Source organism: Lotus japonicus, chromosome 4 (assembly GCF_012489685.1).
Source record: "Lotus japonicus ecotype B-129 chromosome 4, LjGifu_v1.2".
NCBI classification, from domain to species: Eukaryota; Viridiplantae; Streptophyta; class Magnoliopsida; order Fabales; family Fabaceae; genus Lotus; species Lotus japonicus.
Genome location: NC_080044.1, coordinates 25,738,663 through 25,756,781, shown reverse-complemented (window position 1 = coordinate 25,756,781; position 18,119 = coordinate 25,738,663). Strand labels below are relative to the sequence as shown.

The following is an 18,119-nucleotide window of genomic DNA, read 5'->3' as shown; positions in this document are numbered from 1 at the left end:
TAGATGTTACCTTGTGACCACGATGATGGTTGTGGCGACGACGATGATTGCGATGGTGGAGGTGGTGGTTGTAGTGGAGTCGGCAGTGGTGGTGGATGTGGAAGTGGTGGTGGCAGTGGTAACGATGGTGGTAGTAGTGGTGGCATCATTGCAGGTGGAGGTATTGGAGGGTGGTGGTGGTTGTGGAGGTAGTAGCGGTGATGGTGGTGGTGTTGGAGGGTGGTGGTGGTGGCACTGGTGACAGTGGTGAAGGGTGTTGGCATTGGAGGGTGGTGGTGGTGGTAGTGGAGGGTGGTGGTGACGTTAGTGGTTGTGTCGTGGGGAAAATGGTGGTGGTTAAGGGTGGTGGTGGTGGCAGTGGTACTAGTGGAGGGTTGAGTGGTGAAGGTGGTTGTAGTGGCGGTGGAGGGTGGTGGTGTGTTGCGGTGGTGGTGGTGGTGGCCGTGGTGGTTGTGGTCGTGGTGAAGATGGTGGTGATGGTGGTGGCTAGTGGCAGTGATGAAGTTACATGTTTTCAAAACTAAAAACCATAATCATAAAACCATATTTTGTGGTTTTAAGAAATTGGCTAAAATGGTTTTGAAATGGAGTAAAAACTTAGTTCAGCGCCATTTTTTCCGAACACGTTTTGTTTTTAAATTTATATTTGAAAATCATAATTGAAAACTGACAACCACCCCAAACAGTTAATGAGTATTGTTTTTAAGAAGATGTATGTGTCAAGTTTGTAGTTTTTTTAGGAGATGAGAATTATCGTTGTGTTATGAAAAATGGGTAAACTGTATAAGTAAATCGAGTAGAAGGGAGTAACAAGAGAGAAAGAGAATGCATACTTTACTCATCCTTGTCAGTGTCTATCTCAACTACAATATGTGATATATATCAAAATAGAGAGATGGGAATGATAATTACAAATAGAGAACACAATTAAAGCTTACATAGATTTGTCCCCAATTAAATCTAATAATGTGCATCCAATATTGTTAACAAATTCTTTCTTCTTCTTTTTTTGGATAATGTTGGTACTTAGCACAATATGTGTGAAATTGAAGATTCTAAAAGTAGTGGCGGGTGAGGTCTGGTGATGCTTCTCTTTCCGCCTTTTGGTTCCTGTTTGTTTTCACGTTTAGCTAGTTGAATCTCTATAGTATATCGTTTCATCATCAGTGTGGAAACAAGTGGCTTTTCTAATCTAGGGGACCACTCCCATATTCATGGCTTTCAAGCATGTAGGACCCCTGCTTGAAGATGTGGCAGTAAAACATGGTGTAATTATTTCATGCCATTAAAGCCCAGGGTCATTTGTTTTTAATAAGTGGCTATAGGCTTGTCCACATTTTTGCCTAAATCAGCACACAAAGTTCAGTCTTTAAGTAAAAGAAAAAACAGAAAAAGAGTGACATATATAGAGTGTGGGGGGAACGAAAGCCACACCTCTTATCTCTTTGAAGATGAGGTGAATCTATCATTTGGATTTCATGTGCTATTTTGGCCCTTCACTCTAGATATATGTGGATAACACAATGTGACACACTCTTTTGTATAAAACCCCGCCCTCAAAAATATCTTCAATCTCATGTACTTTTGCCGTTTGTTTCCTTTCTTTATATTTCTTTCTTTGTTCTCTTCTTTTGTCCACAGGCAGCTACACAATAAGCACAATGCATCACAGTCATCAATACCCTCTTCCTTGTTTGTATTGCCACCCATATAGCTATATTAGGATGGTAATATATCTACCTGATTCCCCTTTAAAGAGTATTATAATTATATGAGTGTTGTCTTGTTTTGAATATAATAATCTATATATAAACCCTCATGCATGTAAAATAATGCAGGTTCAAAATCTCATAGAAAGATGCATGCTGTTTCACATGAGTCAAGACCAATGCATAAAGGCACTGGCAGAACATGCAGGGATTAAACCACTTGTAACAGTTACAGGTCCTAATCTTTTCATCACTCTGAGTTTCTTCTTTAAATATCTTACTAAGTCTATATGTTGCACTTGGGGTTTCTTCTGCAACATTACTGTGTGAACTTATTAAAATTCCTTTTCTGCAGTGTGGAAAGAGTTGCAAAAGGAGAATAAGGAGTTCTTCAGAGCATATTTACAAGTTATCACTCCAAGGCCATTCATGAGTAAGAGATCTATTGCCTGTCTTATTTCTTTCAGCGCGCAATCCAAGGCAGTTTAAACATGTCTTTTTTACCAAACCAAGTCTGTTTATCATTATTGAAGTGAATATACTTTTGGCCAATTTAAACTTAAATACAAACACGCACCTACACTTTGATATCCTTTCAAGGATCAAATGCGTTTAAACTTTAAACTTTCAAGGATAACATATAATGAAAAATTAAGTTTGACACTTTAGTTCTATGCATGTATTGATTAAGATACCCAATAAGTTATTAGCAACATATATGACATGAGTTCTTATTATTTTGAATTTCAGGTAGATATTTTCAAAGGGGACCAAGATATTTAGCAAGAAGGAGCCACTGGAAATAGTCAAGTAGTTTCACCAAATGGAAAAGTGAGCTGTCTGAGCTCTGTCACTATATAGTTACGGATGGATCAGGGATTATTGCTGGGTTAAATATATATAAGTGATGATGATTAATTGTAAAAAATGTTATAGTCTTTATTTGTTCAGTATTAATTAATTTGTGAGTTAACATCCTGACCCCTGACGAATATAATGGGCTGATGGGTGTAGTTTCTTAATGTTTGATGCAGTTCTCATGAAGTAAGGAAATCAATGTTGTACCACTGCCATTAGCTATAACTTTTGGCCTAGTGTAAGCCCTCAATGCAACAAAAGTGATTGAAGTCTTTCTTATCTACTTCTGTGTAAATTTTCATGGTTTTTTTTTTGTTGGATCTCTATTTTTTGCACTATGATTGTAAAAGAAGCTGTTTTGGAATCATATTTTCAAATTCAGATTCTCTTCAGCATTTGCAATCTTTACCGTCAATAAGCCATTATAAATTCTTTAATTTTTTTTTTTGACACCATAAATTCTTTAATTTAGTAAGCTACTTTTTGTTCAAATAATCATAACCAATGATTACAAAATTCAATGAGATATAATTGTGCAAAAGATAACGGTAGAGAAAACGGTTGCAAACAATCAAATAGCATATTTTTCTTGTATAAAATTGAAGGTACTAGAATTAGTTTTCCGCTGTACTAAAAAAATGAATTAGTTCAAATGAAACAAAGTTAATGATAGGACGGTTGCATCTAACGTGGACCTGCTAAAATAAAGGTCCACCATCAGTGGCGGACCTTGGTAAAAAATATTAGGGGAGCTAAAATAAAATTTGATACATAAATTAAAATATTTTAATCATCAAAACACATATATTTATATAGATGTATATAGAGTCCTAAATAAAAAATGTGTGCATTAAAAAAATTTAAAGAATAGTAAGGATTAAGTTGAAAAAATAGTTTTAGCGGCCCGTATCGAAAAAGTTAAAAAAAAAAAGTAAAGAAATAAATACATATACAAAAAGGTACAGAAAACAACTCACAAAGTATACACTATTCAAAGAAGCACATAAAACAAAGTTTAGAAATTAAACGTAACGTAATATGCCCGCAAAAAAGAAAAACACGTAATATTAATGAAAAACGAGAATTGGGGGTTTGGCGGGTTCGAATCTTGTCTCTCGTGGAGATAGGAAAAGTGTGCTACCACTAAGCCGCCAAACTCTATCTTATATAATGTGCACATTATTATTAATATAATATTTGACCAAAAAATTTATATAAACCTTATTATTTAAGCCTTTTCTAAATTTTTTGGGGGAGCTACAGCTCCTCCCTGTCTCCACTAAGGTCTGCCACTATCCACCATGGACCACTATATAAATTTCATGATTTTTTTGTGAGGATTTGTATCTTGACTTCCTTTTGCTGGTATCCCTTTTGAAGGTACTAAATCCACCTCAAAAAACCCTTGCACCACCGTTACTGATCTCTTCGAGGAGGCTGAGCTCCGCGAAAAATTCCCGACATTGTTTTCTCTTTTCGCACGTTTCGAGCGACAACCATGACTTTGAGAAACCCGACCAAATTTGAAGGCACATTTCCGATGCGTGGTAGGAAGCTTGATTGAACCTTCAAATATGCAAGGAAAAGCTCAAGCTTGATTAATTTTGATTAAAACCAACCAGATTTCTGAGCAACCAAAGAGAGGGGAAAGGAGGACCAAAAATGTGATTTAGGAAGATGGATGCAAATGTACCTAATTATATTTGTTTGAGAAAACTATCCAAATTTTATATCACATGTGATTTGATGTCCTTGTGCCTAATCAGATTAGCTCCTGCTTTCTTGAATTTTTCAGCTACATATGTGGTAATGGCTTTGGATTTCGTTATAGGCGCCGCCACGACAACAATTGTAGGCGTTGGTATATATAGGGGGAGATTTGAATGGAGGTGAGCTCATTAGAATAGTTGCCGGCGACGAGCTCACTAGCATTCAGAGAGAAAGGTTAGGTTGCTAAAGTAGGAGGAAGTAAAAGGGTACTTGGGTAGCTTACTTTATAAATTTGTAAATTTAATTTTTAACATAATTAAATTTGAGATGTTCAAATATTTTTATTAGCTTACCATGTTTTTGATTGTGCCTTCTCCTCATCCAGATGGGACCAAAAGAAGTCTTTGTATGTGTCGTGTAGGAGAGAACATATGGCTAAAAGAGTGGGGGGAGCCAATTGAGCTTTGTTAGAAGTAATAATATAAAATCATTAATGTGGCTCTTACACGACAATTTAAACTTTTAGGATATTTGGTTCATTTTCATGATATCAAAGCCTCAATAACATAACAATCTAGAGTTCGGTCCCTAATTCTTCTAATAAAAAAATAATTAACAGCACATAGTAGGTGAGCTTGTGCATTCTCCACACTTCAAGCTCAAAAAGGGATAATTGGTTTCTTGACAAGCTCCATCAACACAAAATCCTCTCTAGGGAAAGCCACAAACCCATAATTGCAGGTCAATCCTTCTCTGTAGCGTTGTCCCAAGGAATCAGCATGTCCTTAGGAAGGCCAATTCAACATCTAAATGGATCCCCTACACCATGCACCATAGAACAAACAGGTCACGTGCAGTATCCACATCGTCGTTGTGATAACGGTTGCGGATCGATCCCAACACTATGTGAAGGGCTCGAATGACGGTGTCTCAAATGTCGCTGGCCTTTGGAGAGTTGGGGTCGTGAGCAGTCAACTATGTGAGTGACATCTTGCGAGACACATTTGGAAAGCAGGCAGCAAATTGGGTAGTGGAGTAACATAGTCCATAGTCCAGAGTAGCAGCAAACTATGCCATCTGAAAGCCTAGCCGAATTTCAAAATTCAGCCAGCATCTTCTTTCTAATCTCCCCCATCATTATATCACATGTGATTTGATGTCCTTGTGCCTAATCAGGTTAGGTCATGCTTTCTTGAATTTTTCAGCTACATATGTGGTAATGGCTTTGGATTTCGTTATAGGTGCCGGCGCGCCGCCACGATGTAAGACCTCGAAATAAATAACTAGATTATTTATTATGATCGTTATATTAATTAATTGAATGGTTATATTCTATTGTTTTTATGCTATTTTCCTAACTCAAATCCTATTACGAGTCATAAAAACTATTTATATGATAACCAAGTTCAGTTTATGACTATGGATGATACTGTAGTAAGCTTAAGTGATAGCACGGGCCATACTCGCACCAGACTAAGGTCGAGAGTGACCGAAAAAGACTATATTCGCTCCTAGAGCACTGTGTAATAGGAATTTAGAATTGAAGGAAGAATAAGAACCTCATGGTATTTTTCCAACGGCCGCTGTTCCGATGCGGAACTCTGGACTGTACGCACGATGTGTTTTGCTTCCCGAAAGTTTGTCGAAGCTAGACTTTATCTCCTCGGGTACTTTAATTAAGACCCTGAATAAAGAGTTTTTCTACTCGAGACTTCTGACGAAGTTTCCGTCCACGTAGCTTCATTTCTTTCGACGTTTGCGGTCTTTTTCCAGGAGGAAGTTTCTTCATCCGACGCCAACTGCAAAAAGTAGTTTTCCGGCGTATTTCGATCCATACTGCGTTTGAATCCTTTTCTTAAATTAAATGACATCTGAAATGAGTTTCGACATTCTGTCGCCGAATACTCAATTTCTATCAGCAGATGAAAGTACCAAAACGACCTGACCCGCGAAATCTTTCTTTTTTCTCTTTTTCCTTCTCCTATAAAAGGAGAAAAATCACAAAATCCCCTTCATTTTCCATGAGAGGTCGCGAGCTTCTAGAGAGAGGGAGGAGGAGAGAACTTCTTCGTTCCTTGCCCGATCGTCGTCATTTCAGTTGCGTTGGATAGGCACAGAGGTAACCTTCATAACCATTGCATCCTTTTCTTCTTTCTGATTCTTTTCTCTATGTCTTTCTGTGCTCAAAGTTTGGAGCAAAATGTCAAAATGTCTGATAGCTTCGATTTTTCTTTTCAAATACCTTATATACTAACCCAACACGATATATTCATGATCTGTGCGCTCGGATTTTCACCGAGTCGTCGTAGATCTGAAATCTGAGCCAAAAACTCATTTTCAATCAACAGTTACTTTTTGACGCTTAAAGTCTCGATCTTGCTTAGTGCCTTTGAGATTAGTTGTTTATAAAGGCATTGTTTATCGCTATTCAAAATCTGTTTCGAAAAATATCGACTTTGAGTTTTCGGACAATTTTATTCGATCAAAAAGCCCACATTCTAGTTTTAGCTCCCATGGCTGTTCCGAGCGTTTCCCTACCCTATATATCGCCTATGATTACATAGGAATAACTCCCTTTGTTCCTATTTAACTATCCACTTTGAAGAACTTTTTTTATTTCTATTTAACTGTCCACTTAGCATTTCAAGAGAGCATTAAATGATGTTTTTACAACAAATTCCCTTGTCAATACAATAAATGAGGAGAGATAACACATACTTTAAAGGGTAAAATAGAAAAATAATCCTTAAGTTTTTAAAATCAACAAAATTAATCACACCCTTAATATGTGTGCCTCCACTCAAAGTGGATAGTTAAATAGGAATGGAGGGAGTAAATTAGATCGAAGAAAAAGTTCGGGAAACCCTATTTATGGTAGTGGCCGAAACTTGTTTGGGGTGGTACCGTGTCTAAAAATACTTTCTCGGTTTGTGTGGCATGAGCTATAGCGTAGCTCTTTCAGTTGTTGAAATTTTGGCTTCGGTTTCGTGTCATTCCGAGTTCTGTAGCTCGAGTTATGCGCGTTTTAGCGAACGAAGTTTATGCTATCCTTTCGTGCTTAAATGTCAAACTCTGAAGCTTCGAAAGCTTTTTCCGGCTCTGGTTAGTGTTATTAGATTGTATTGTTTAGTGGCTAAGCAATGATATTTTGCTTAAGATTTAGAACGAGTTGAGCTGAGGAAAGAGGTTTTGGAGCAAGCTGTGGCGTTTCATAACGGAGAAGAACGCTTCAGAGAACTTGCTGAGTTCAAGAACTCGATTTTGGATTGGACTGTGATGTTGAGCTTGGATTGAGAAATAAAAGGTTAGGATAACTCGGTTTTAGAAGCGTCATTTGAGTCTTGCATGCTTTATTCGCACTGCTTGCGTTTGAAATGAAGGTGTTTAATTTGATTGGCGCTTGTTTGAAATATTGGTATGCTTGAAATGTTGTATGCTTGCTTATGTTGACTTTTATGAGGCTTGTGCCAAATTTTTTCTGAGGTTTCGGCCGTTGTTAAACAATAGAGACGTGCGTCTTCGTTGTCTGTGGCTTCGGCCATTGGTTATTGTTGATGCTCTGACTGTTGTTATGTACGAATAGATGTTGATTTAATTGATTACCCTGTTATGTATATAACATGAATTGCTCAATAACTTGCTGGATATGAATTATATGAGGATCTATTTATTGATGATATTGATTTGGTGAGTAAGTGTGCATAATAGAATTGACTTATGCTTGATTATTGGATTTGAAATTGTGGATACTATGTTGACTTGCTTTAAGTGGCAGTGTTGTGGTTTCACTCCACATGATTGTCCCGTCTTTTATGGGCGTTATTAAGTGGCATTCAGGGGAGTCTGTTCTTCGTCTGTCCCGTCTTTCATGAGCGTTATTAAGTGGCACTGTGTAATTCAGGTTCCATGTAGTACGAATGTCCTGCACAATGCTGGGACAATAGGTTCGACAAACGCTTAACAGTAAAACAGAACTTAAACCAGAAACAACAAAACACAAGAATTGTTAACCCAATTCAGTGAAAAACTTTCACCTACGCCTGGAGGGTTTGCACCCAAAGAAAGGAAATCTACTATCTCAAGATTCAGGAATTACAGGCACTCATGAATACAACAGTTCATAGTTCACTTCCTAATCTACCCAGTGTATTTCTACTTAGAATCTCAACCTAAGTATGAGAGCCCCTCTCACTTTCTCTCAATCACTGCCACAGTGATTGGTGAACACAATGAACAATCAGAGTTTGAACGCAATCAAACACACAGAACCCTTCTTTGCTTTATAGAATCAGTGAGCAAAGAGGATTCACAACTAACAAAGGACAAAGCACAATCACAAATCCTAAAACACTTGATCTCTCTCTCTCTCTCTTAGCTTCGGTTGTCTTTATGTTTTAGGTCTTCATCCTTTTATAGACTTCAGCAGCGGTAGCATGGGCCCTAGGGTTAGCATGGGCTGAACAACAGATTGTAGCAACAACAATTCATAACGCAATCTTGATAGATTTTGTTTACTTATTGCACAAGTAAAGATAGAATTCAATCTTTTAACAAAGATTGTTTCAACAAATAACAACCCATAAATAAAACTCTTCTGGAATAGCTACTTGTTCCTCAAGTAATACGAAAACATATCTTCAACTAATCTTCAGAGGGCCCACAACAGAAACTCAAGCTGAGGACTGATGCCCTAGCTTCACAGAATCAGATGTCACCGCATCTGCTTCGACAATCGGTTGTTTTAACAAAATGCAAGACAACATGTACCAACACACTGTAATGGTTTCATTCCACATGATTGTCCCGTCATTCATGGGCGTTATTAAGTGGCATTCAAGGGAGTCTGTTATCCGTCTGTCCCGTATTTCATGGGCGCTATTAAGTGGCAGTTTAGGGGAGTCTGTTTTCCGTCTGTCCCGTCTTGTGAGACATTATTGATCGATCCATTTTGGTGGCAGTATATAGTTGCATTATAGGGCAATAATATTTGCTTCTGTTGATTTGGTTCATATCTGAGTTTAACCTATGTTGTTAAGTTGTTGATATCTGTGTAAACCTATGTTGTTAAGTTGTTGATATCTGTGTTAACCTATGTTGTTAAGTTGTTGATATATGTGTTAAATCTATGTTGTTAAGTTGTTGATATCTGAGTTAATATATATTGTTAAGTTGTTGATATCTGAATTAATCTATGTTGCTAAGTTGTTGATATCTGAGTTAAATTCATATCATTGATTTTGCTGATATATGATTTGATTTTATGTTGTCGGATATATGTTGTCATCTATCTTGAATTAAGTTGCTAGCTTATGTGCCATGTTATGCACTTAAATTTGAATAGCATGTTTTTCTCTTTTATGTGTGGTAGTTGTATGGAGTTAAGCCTTTCTGTTTTGCTACTTGTTGTTTGGGCGATTAACTCTATTAGGCGATGGAGAAATGTTGATGAAGCTTGTCCTTTGTGCGAGTCAGAGATGAGGACTTGAAGGACAGTGGAGTACTTGAAGAGTGGAGTCGGGTTTAAGCCTAGAGCATTGGGTTCGAGAGCTTACTGTTATTGGTTTAACCTTGCATAATGATTTTAGAATTTTAAATTTGAGGTTTCGGGTAGGTTCCGGTGCTTTTCTTTATTGCGGTTCCCGATGTGGAGATCGTAGGGAGTATGTCTGATTTATGATGTCATTGCATAATAGATTCTTTGTTGAGTCTGCTCCTATTTGTTAGGTTTTTAGGTTGTGTGTTTCTGTCTTTACCCTCGGGTACTTACCTTGTTCAAGGCTTGATATAAATCTATTTGTAGTTGGGAGTATGCATGACATGTTTTGAAAATACTTTGAAAAGGAAAAAAAAAATATACTCGTGTTTATAAATCATTTGGAAAACATTGCATATTTATTTTAGCAGATTATTAACTATGACCCCTGAAAGTCGGGGCTTTACACACGACAACAATTGTAGGCGTTGGTATATATAGGGGGAGATTTGAATGGAGGTGAGCTCATTAGAATAGGGGCAGTGGAGAGATGACCAGACTCGTTGTCGGCGATGTGCTCACTAGCATTCAGAGAGAAAGGTTAGGTGGCCAAAGTAGGAGGAAGTAGAAGGGTGCTTGGGTAGCTTACTTTATAAATTTGTAAGTTTAATTTTTAACATAATTAAATTTGAGATGTTCAAATATTTTCATTAGTTTATCTTAGGGTGGAGAGAAGTTTGCAAGAAAAGTTTTTTTACCTAGTCCACCAATGGACCACTAAGGACCGTCACAGTCGAGGTCGACCATGCTAGACGTTGCCATAGGGGGACCAAGAAACTAGCAAAATCTACCATGGACCTAGTCCATCATGGCCCTTAATGGTCCATGGATGGACAACAAAAGAAAAAAAAAATTGAGAAATTTTTCCAGGACTTCGAAAATACCAAAATAACACCAAGTATTATAACTCTCACAAAACCTCTATCCTCCGAGCTCCGACCACCGCCGAGGAAAGGAACCTTAGACATCTTCCATTTTTCTTTTTCTCTTCTCCATGGTTGCAGAAAAATCTAAGAAAGTGAGAAAGAATATCAGGAACACATAAAAGTTAGATTTTGGCAAGAACAAACCACCATCTCATCAGATAAGGTTCAATCTCCACATTTCTGATTCACAAAAGAGAAAAATTGAAGAGAAAAAAAATTTGTAGTACGGTAGAAAGAAGTGGGGGTTACAAAGATCGAAAATGATAATCATGAGATTGCAATGTCGATTCAAAAATGTTGAAAATGGTCATGGCTGTGTGAGGTGTGCTAATAAAAATTGAATCAAACAATCATTGCAAATAAAAAAACATCAAAATAGAAAATAAAACTGAAAGCTAGAAATAAAATAAAAACTAAAAATAAAATAAAAAGACAACAAGCTCCAGTTATCAGCATGTGGAGATGGTCATAATTGAGTGAGCTGCACCACAGTCTGCTACTGCACACATCATGAAGTTGCACCTTCATGCACTCCCAGCCGTGATCGTTGCCTTGACGGTCCACGTCAAGTCATACACTCTAGTTACTAGTGATGCAATGCCACTAGAGTGGAAATTAGCATATGCACCAATGTCCTGGGTGTGCTCAGTATTTTGCACACCAGGCTATGTATCTGCTACCATTTGTCCTGTTTGGACGGTGCCTCTGCTACTACAGGTGCCTCTACGTTGTTGATTGTGCCTTCTCCTCAGTCAGATGGGACCAAAAGAAGTATTTGTATGTGTCGTGTAGGAGAGAACATATGGCTAAAAGAGTGGGGGGTGGAGCCAATTGAGCTTTGTTAGAAGTAATAATATAAAATCATTAATGTGACTCTTACACAACAATTTAAACATTTAGGATATTTGGTTCATTTTCATGATATCAAAGCCTCAATAACCAAACAATCTAGAGTTCGACCCTTGTTTTCCCCAATTCTTCTAATAAAAAAAGAATTAAAAGCACATAGTAGGTGAGCTTGTGCATTCTCCACACTTCAAGCTCAAACAATGATAATTGGTTTCTTGACAAGCTCCATCAACACAAAATCCTCTCTAGGGAAAGCCACAAACCCATAATTGCAAGTCAATGCTTCTCTGTAGCGTTGTCCCAAGGAATCAGCATGTCCTTAGGAAGGCCAATCCAACATCTAAATGGATCCCTACACCATGCACCACAGAACAAACAGGGCACGTGCAGTATCCACATCGTCGTTGTGATAACGGTTGCAGATCGATCCCAACACTATGTGAAGGGCTTGAATGACGGTGTCTCAAATGTCGTTGGCCTTTGGAGAGTTGGGACCGTGAGCAGTCAACTATGTGAGTGACATCTTGCGAGACACATTTGGAAAGCAGGCAACAAATTAGGTAGTGGAGTAACATAGTCCATAGTCCAGAGTAGCAGCAAACTATGCCATCTCAAAGCCTAGCCGAATTTCAAAATTCAGCCAGCATCTTCTTTCTGATCTCCCCCATCATTATGAAGAAGACCATATGTTTTCTGGGTTGCCGTGCTGGAGAGTCATCACCACCTAGAGCAACCCTTGTCCACTCCCTGCAGGAAGAGATGGACTGCAGTGTAGGCTACCAGTGTGCAGCATCATCTATCATTGGTGCATTGCACGAGCTAAAATACTAGTTACATATACAATAAGATCTTATTAGTTTGTTCAATGCAGAAATATAAAGGATCTTATTAGTGATTATGCAATTAAGAATTATTGGAAATATTAAACTCTTTTGTTAGAATATAATAAGCATATAGTCTGTATTTTTTTATTTCCCATCATATTATTTTTTAACTTCTATTCACTTACTTATGTTTGAACTTTCCTCTATAAGATAAGAAATCTTAGACAACCTATGAAGCACAGACCCCTCTCACATATGGATTATGGAGTGTCCTGGTGTCCGACACTAACACGACATCGACACTCGCACGACACCTACACGACGCGTGTCAGACACTTCTTCACGGTGTCCGATTAAAAAAGTATTTTTTTGCGGCTCAGACACTTAAGCCGACACCTCTTCTTGGTTGGACACCCCTAGGACACTTGTATTTTAAAAAAAAACACTTTTTTTTTGAACAGAAAAACATATAATTTTTAAGAGTGAAGCATGAAAGAAATTGCTAATTTATCACTTGAAGAAATAGAGTCAAAAACATTTTCAATGATGATGATCAATAAAAGAGTGAAAACCAAATAGATTAGCTTTTTTTGTAGACAAGTTAGCCGTGTCGTGTGCCGGTGTTCGTGTCAGAGTCCGTGCTTCATAGTAGAACACTCATACGACCAAAATAATTTACATCCTTAATGGTGTGGGGAACTTTGAATCAGAGTTTCTCAGAATTAGAGTGGAACAATAGAGACCAAGATCCTCACAATAATGTATTCCATTGTTGAGAATTAGAGTGGAACAATAGAGACCAAGATCCTCACAATAATGTATTCCATTGTTGAGATGATGATGATGATGATGATGATGATGATAATAATAATAATAATAATAATAATAATAATAATAGTAATAGTAATAGTAACAGTAACAGTAACAATAACAATAACAATAACAATAATAATAATAATAATAATAATAATAATAATAATAATAATAATAAAAATAACAATAACAATATTAACAACAATAACAATAACAATAACAAGGGATGTATACAAACACAATATCGCACCCCTTACGAGACTAGCAAGCAACAATTACACCGGAACCGGAAGTTTAGAGCTAGCTGCTTACAAGGTAATTTCTGAACTTTGCATAAATCTGAGGTAATTAACATGTTACATGTTTAAAAGATACAAGATGTTTTGATCCTCTAATTGGACAGCACAGCTTTCATAGTCTTGACATGAATTTTCTCAAGGCAGTAATGACAGGAAGAGGATTCTCCAAATGTGGAGCATGCCCACAGTTGGGAACCTCAACCACCTGATGTATGTTATTCCCTTCTGCGTGCTCATTCCTCCCCAAGCCAGAGCATATTGTATGCATCATTGCTTGAGCAATTTTCTTAAATTTCGTATCCTTCTCTCCATGTATGATAAGAAGAGGTACTCTGCAATTTGGCAAATCTTCCCACAATGCCCTGCAATGCACAAAAAATCAAGAGACGTAACGAATTCCATGAGTACTTACAATGGTGCAATACATTAACTGATATTGAGAACACCATTACTGATTCATAATTGGCTTTGTCACAATAGCAGGTAAGTTTAAATCAGTCGGATCCCCTCTACTCTCTACTAAAATTGATAGAGTATTCGTAGATACCGCCCGTCAACATGTTAATTCTGAAACAACTTTATTACATTTATTTATAATCTAAAATAAATACATGAAAAGCTTGTATTGAATTTAAGAACTACTACGAATGCCCTGGAAGAATGGTAAATACACAAGTTTAGCATTTGAGGAAGTTATAGAAGAAACAGAGAAATGTTATACAAAAATTCATATGATGTTTGAAAATTCTTTTAGAAATACTTTTTAGTATATAAATATCGTTATATCAAATAAAACCTTAATCAATTTTAATTATTTACTTGCGCAATGTGCAGGACTAGACCTAGTTTTAATGAAGATTTTGAGATAGCAAGGGCTCCAAATATCAAATTGGCTGTGCCCAAATATCCAGTAGATATGCAACTGTTTGGAGAAGATTACTTTATGACACGAACAAATAACCAAAGTTAAGGAATGAACAGCTAGTTTAAGCTTAATTAGCCCTTACGTTTGCCTCCCAATGCTTAATCCAGATAGCATCTGTGCAAGACTCTGTATGTCATTATGCTGCAAGCGACTAGCAATGATTCGATTGAAATGGGGATGACTTCTTAAGCTGTTTGATAAAAATACCAGTTTAGAACCTTACAGAAGAAGTAAGTCACAAAACTATAATAAGATAAGCAAAATCGCTGCACAAATAAAGGTTGAAAACAGGTCACCTTTTCCACAGCTCTCCTGCATACCAGGAACTGAGAAAAAGTTGTAAACCGTGTTCAACGACAAAGCGTGCTCTGGAATCATCTTTAGCTGCTCGAATTTTTCTTGATAATGGATCTTTTAATCCAGGGCTTGCAGATATTAACGCAGCTGCCTTAATCTGCATTGAAATTGATCAGAATGTTGATCAATTGTCATGAAACCACCAAAACAAAGTAATAATCACATTGGATGTGACCACTATACCTTACTCCTAAATGTCAGAGCCATATACAAAGCAATCCTTGCTCCCATTGAATACCCAACTATTGTAACTTCAGCAGGAGCTAGATGGTGAATCAGTTTATGTAATATATCAGCAATTAGCTCCACTGACAACCATGGTACCTCACCAGCACCTCTTACACCATGTATTATCGATTTTCCATGACCAGGAAGGTCAACTGAAATGCATCTTGCTGATCCGGAAAAGGTCTTCATGATAGTAATCCAGTCTTCACCAGTTCCAAGAAAACCATGAAGAAATACTAATACATTTTCCTAAATTTGATAAATCTGACAAAATCAGATATGTATGTAGGAATCAAATTTTACTTTCATGTGAGTCATGCAAAGATGGAGTATTTTACACATGTAAACTTGAGGAGAAAGTGATATCATGGAGTCTGGATTTAAAATCTGGCCAAACTAATCCCCATTCTTTACATCACCGAAGCACCAATTCAATTAGTACACATCAATAGGTTTCATTAGATTTCAAAGACTGCCACAGTAATCATCTAGTTGACTTTAGCCATTCATTTTAAGCTCTGATATAATGTTAAAAAGAAAAAGAACTGTTAGCCCTAAAAATTGGAGTGGTTGTTGGGCCTGAACAAGACAGACCTTCTGATAGTTGTGGCAGATCCAAAGATGGCTAAGGGGTTGAGGGTGTATGGGAGGAGGAACAAAAGGGTGATCCATGTTTGGGGGGAAAATGAGTTATTCTTTGTCACGTGTGTGAGTCTTGGTGAATGGGTGTTTTCAGGAAAGGGGCAGAGGTGTTGGAGGGAGTGCAGTTATTTTTTGTCTTGTGAATAGGAAATGAAAGGTCACACTCTTCATGATCATGAGATCCTGGAGTAAAATGTCCAGTTCCCTGCAGTGGAACAGGTGTTTTGATGATAATCATTGATTTTCTCCTCTTAGTCTCTGTTTCTGTTACGAATGGAACTCACCTATGGGCTTTAGGATGCACTATATACTATAGATAATATGCGTTACCGTTCTAAAATTCCGCTTCTGAATTAATAAGTAATATTAAAGGACAGATAAACAAAATATAGGATCAGTAATCAACAGTGAATTTGTCAAACTTTAAGAATCTACGAAATATTTTTAATATGTATGGAAACTTCTTTACTTACATTTGATTTTAGGCCAACCTCACGAACTTCAAAAGAACAAGATAAATTGTTATGCTCTACTTTCAATTGGTACTGACAAATTTGCTCCCCAGTAATCATATTGCAGATAACATTCTGGTTGACTTCAAAATTATGTAGTACGCGACTCGCATTTGCCACAGATGCTTCAACAAAACCACTAAGCGGATTAGGACCAACGAAAAGAGGATTAGGTGTTACATCTTCCTTAAGCCAACTATAGGTTCCTAGACCATGAGCTACAGAAGGTTCTTCCTTATAATTTAACACTTTGAATGTACTCAATCTCAGTATTTCAAGATAACTAGAAAACTGAGTATATGCAGCCAGACTCAGACTGCTTTCAAATGCAGCGCTGACAACAGCCATCTTCCCCAGCTGGTGTGCCCATTGTGCAATTAATGCTGCATTCTCAAATCCACCAACAACGCTTGGCTTGATAACCTAAGAATCAACATCAATAAGACAAGAATTAGCTTTTACAATGATAAGCTTAGTAGTTTTTTTATTTTTTTATTTCTGAATATTGCCTATTCTGATAGAGAATCGTACAAGATGATTCTGTTTCCTCTAATCAAGAGATTGATCCAATTGGAGTCACAAAGGTCAAGCATAGACATAAAAAGTATGTCCTTGCAACTAAAGCTCAGCCATTACCAGCATCAACACTTACTGCAGTCCTACTTGAGCCAAATAAGTATTATCATTTTTTCTAGTTTGTGCTATTCTTCGAACTTGAATAAAACAGTATGAATAGGGATACACATAGAAGAACTATTTGGATAGTGTATCCTATGAATCTGCAGTCTTCCTGACTGCTGAATAAGTAGGCTAATGTTATCATAATTCTACACAAAAGATCCATTGCAGTTTGATAATCTAATTTTACTATTTTTATTTGGTTAGCAAACAAACTTAGTACCAGTACCCAAATCAATTAAAGATACTGCTCCATAATATCTTGTAGAGATTCTTATTTACTTACAACAGAAACTATTCCTGGATGAGTAAACTTCACTAGCTTTTCCAGGGGATTTTCTTGAATTTTATCTATTGTTTCATCTAGGGCAACAGGTAATCCACTTTGTTCACAGAACATGAGAATATCATCTTCATCCTGAACAGGTTCCTGCAAAGGGGATAATTCAAACAAGTTATTGATGCATCACAAACATTCATTATCAAATAAATTAGTGAAGAGTACAAAGAAAAGCTGAATTGTAAATCCAATAACTTTTAAAAATATTTTTCTGGTCTACCTCAATATACTGCAGGTTACAATCCTTAACCAAAGAGCTGAATTTCATAGCTTCTTCATAAGTCCATTTCCGATTTGCATCTGCACGGATGATAATCTGGCGACCAACTTTCTTTCTTACTTCTTGTATTAATGCGGCATCTTGCACTGGATCACCCCCACGTGCTACCTGTATAGCATTATAAGCAATTGGCTTTCTGGCTTTCCCAACAGTTGGTCAATATAAATGTAACAGAGAGGTCACAATATACCCAGCAGAAACTAAAAGATGGAAGACTAGCCCACCTTTAGCTTAATTGCAGAAAATCCTTCTTCCACTAGTGTGGCAGCAACATTAGCTACTTCAGTTGGAGATCCATTTGAATTTATTAGTGCACAAACCTGAACTTCTAATGACCTTTCACAATCACCGTTCTCATTTGTTGGGGGATGCAGTATGTTCAACAAGGTTGAGCCTTTTGCATCAGCTATGGCATTGAGGATAGCCATTTCGAACCCACATCTGACACTGGGAAAAACAGAACTTGGCTGCATGACGGACAATAACAATATAAACAATATATTAATTCATGTTTGTAACAATGTGCTATCTTATTATCAAGAAAGCAGCTCCGCTAACATTTATGCTAAAAGGTTATAGGTGCACATTAAGGGAAGTTTTAATTCATATCTGGATTAACAAACTGGGATAGAAATC

At 37.1% G+C, this 18,119-nt stretch overlaps 2 protein-coding genes across 7 annotated transcripts in view; one reads left to right on the top strand and one right to left on the bottom strand.

Moving 5' to 3' along the window:
- The first annotated feature begins 1,402 nt into the window (after positions 1-1,402).
- On the top strand, positions 1,403-2,848 carry LOC130713560 (uncharacterized). Of its 2 annotated transcripts, XM_057563332.1 has the most exons (6): positions 1,403-1,540; positions 1,642-1,727; positions 1,839-1,944; positions 2,065-2,142; positions 2,460-2,540; positions 2,744-2,848. In XM_057563332.1, exons 1-5 carry the CDS (start codon positions 1,510-1,512, stop codon positions 2,513-2,515), a joined length of 357 nt encoding a protein of 118 aa, XP_057419315.1. In that variant the 5' UTR covers positions 1,403-1,509; the 3' UTR covers positions 2,516-2,540; positions 2,744-2,848. The 2 variants fall into 2 exon arrangements, with proteins under 2 accessions (XP_057419315.1, XP_057419314.1); XM_057563331.1 differs by having other exon boundaries at positions 1,405-1,540; positions 2,460-2,848.
- Positions 2,849-13,358: 10,510 nt separating this feature from the next.
- Positions 13,359-18,119, bottom strand: part of LOC130709862 (protein PHYLLO, chloroplastic) — a 47,197-nt gene continuing 42,436 nt past the window's right edge. For 3 of the 5 annotated variants that reach the window (XM_057558987.1, XM_057558989.1, XM_057558992.1), the window contains 8 exons: positions 17,708-17,950; positions 17,424-17,591; positions 17,150-17,293; positions 16,147-16,608; positions 14,987-15,280; positions 14,743-14,900; positions 14,529-14,636; positions 13,359-13,883 (listed from right to left, as the gene is read on the bottom strand). In XM_057558987.1, the coding sequence (XP_057414970.1) occupies positions 13,634-13,883; positions 14,529-14,636; positions 14,743-14,900; positions 14,987-15,280; positions 16,147-16,608; positions 17,150-17,293; positions 17,424-17,591; positions 17,708-17,950 (1,827 nt within the window). In that variant the 3' untranslated portion in view covers positions 13,359-13,633. Of the gene's footprint in view, positions 13,884-14,528; positions 14,637-14,742; positions 14,901-14,986; positions 15,296-16,146; positions 16,609-17,149; positions 17,294-17,423; positions 17,592-17,707; positions 17,951-18,119 lie in introns of those variants that run through there. The other 2 variants (XM_057558990.1, XM_057558991.1) reach the window with 2 other exon arrangements.

Coding starts and splice junctions, on each gene's coding strand:
- LOC130713560 (XM_057563332.1), top strand. CDS start 1,510: ATGTGGATAACACAATGTGACACACTCTTTT. Junction 1,728..1,838: donor CATATAGCTATATTAGGATG/GTAATATATCTA, acceptor AAAATAATGCAG/GTTCAAAATCTCATAGAAAG. Junction 2,143..2,459: donor CACTCCAAGGCCATTCATGA/GTAAGAGATCTA, acceptor TTTGAATTTCAG/GTAGATATTTTCAAAGGGGA.